Raw genomic sequence first — 1,428 nt, 5'->3', positions numbered from 1 at the left:
CTCTCTCAAGGCTGTTTACATGGAACAGCTCTCACTGTGGGAATGGTGGGAAGAATGTACGTTCCAGGGACAGAAACATGGATAAGGTTTGCCTAAATGCCCCCAGCCAACTCACAGGTTAACTGGCGGTTACATCCTCTCAGTGGCCTCCTCCAAGAATTGCTCAAGGCCTAAAGGAAGAAGACAGTTCCAGGGTGGGGCTGAAGACTTAAGAGTGAACAATGCCCCGCTTCATCAGTCGGAGGGCTCCATCCCGGATCTGTTTGGTCTTCATGCCGTAGATGATGGGGTTGAGCATGGGTGGTACAACAAGGTAGAGGTCAGCCAGGAGGATGTGGATGTGCCGGGGTACATGCTGGCCAAAGCGCTGTGTGTAGAATGAAAAGAGTCCTGGTGTATAGAAGAGAAGGATGACACCAAGGTGGGAGCCACAAGTGCCAAATGTCTTAGCCCTTGCCTCTTTGGAGGAAAGGCCTAACACAGACCGGATAATGAGTGTGTAGGAGACAGCGATGCAAATGGAGTCTGTGCCCACTACCAGCGTGGCAGCAGTGATACCATAGATGTTGTTTGGCCGTGTGCCCCCACAAGCCAGCTTCACCACAGCCATGTGCTCACAGTAGGAGTGGGCCACCACTCGGCTACAGTAGCTCAGCCTTGCCAGTAAGCAGGTGAGTGGGGTCATGAGCCCCAAGCCACGAAATACAGCAGCAGCTGCTAGCTTGCCCACAGCCTCTGGGGGCAACAATGACCCATAGTGCAGTGGCCGGCAGATGGCCAAGTAGCGGTCAAAGGCCATTGCTAGTAGGATACCAGATTCGACAGCTGAAAAGCCATGGATAAAGAACATCTGGGTAGCACAGGCCTCAAAGTTGATCTCAGTAGCATTTGTCCAAAAAAGCGCCAGGAGCTTGGGCACAGTAGAAGTGCAGAGTACCAGGTCAATGATGGACAACATGCTTAGGAACAGGTACATGGGCTGGTGCAGGGCAGGCTCTGATCGTACCACCAGTAGCACTGCCATGTTGCCAAGTACTGCCAGGGCATACATGGAGCAGAAGGGAAATGCAATCCAAAAGTGGGATGCCTCCAGGCCAGGAATTCCCATGAGCAAAAAAGAGTTTGGGTTCTGATGGCTGTGGTTTGTGAACTGCATGGTCAGGTCCAGGTAGGGTGGGTAGAGAAGACCTTACTACCCAGCTCTGAGCGCCAGGAAGCCCTGAGAGATGAAGCCACAGGGATTCATTCTTATTCTGTGGCTGAAATGAAGTGGGCAGCAGAAAATATTTGAGTTAGATCTCATGAGAAATATCCAGGGATCAGAAGGTTGTAGAGCATTGGGAAGTGATGCAAGGTATGAGGTGAAGGTATCATTACCAGGGATCAAAGGAGTCCTTTCCACTTGTGCCTGATTCAATGATATCTAGG

At 51.5% G+C, this 1,428-nt stretch overlaps 1 protein-coding gene across 1 annotated transcript; it reads right to left on the bottom strand.

Moving 5' to 3' along the window:
- Window positions 1-208: 208 nt before the first annotated feature.
- Window positions 209-1,156, bottom strand: LOC123393230 (putative olfactory receptor 52P1). The gene has a single exon (XM_045084561.1). The coding sequence runs from the start codon at window positions 1,154-1,156 to the stop codon at window positions 209-211; it is 948 nt and encodes a 315-aa protein (XP_044940496.1).
- Window positions 1,157-1,428: the final 272 nt, after the last annotated feature.

The sequence above is a fragment of the Mustela putorius genome, unplaced genomic scaffold, assembly GCF_011764305.1.
Source record: "Mustela putorius furo isolate JIRA1106 unplaced genomic scaffold, ASM1176430v1.1 tig00000767_pilon_pilon_pilon, whole genome shotgun sequence".
In the NCBI taxonomy this organism is placed as follows: Eukaryota; Metazoa; Chordata; class Mammalia; order Carnivora; family Mustelidae; genus Mustela; species Mustela putorius.
This window is presented reverse-complemented; position numbering and strand designations above follow the sequence as displayed.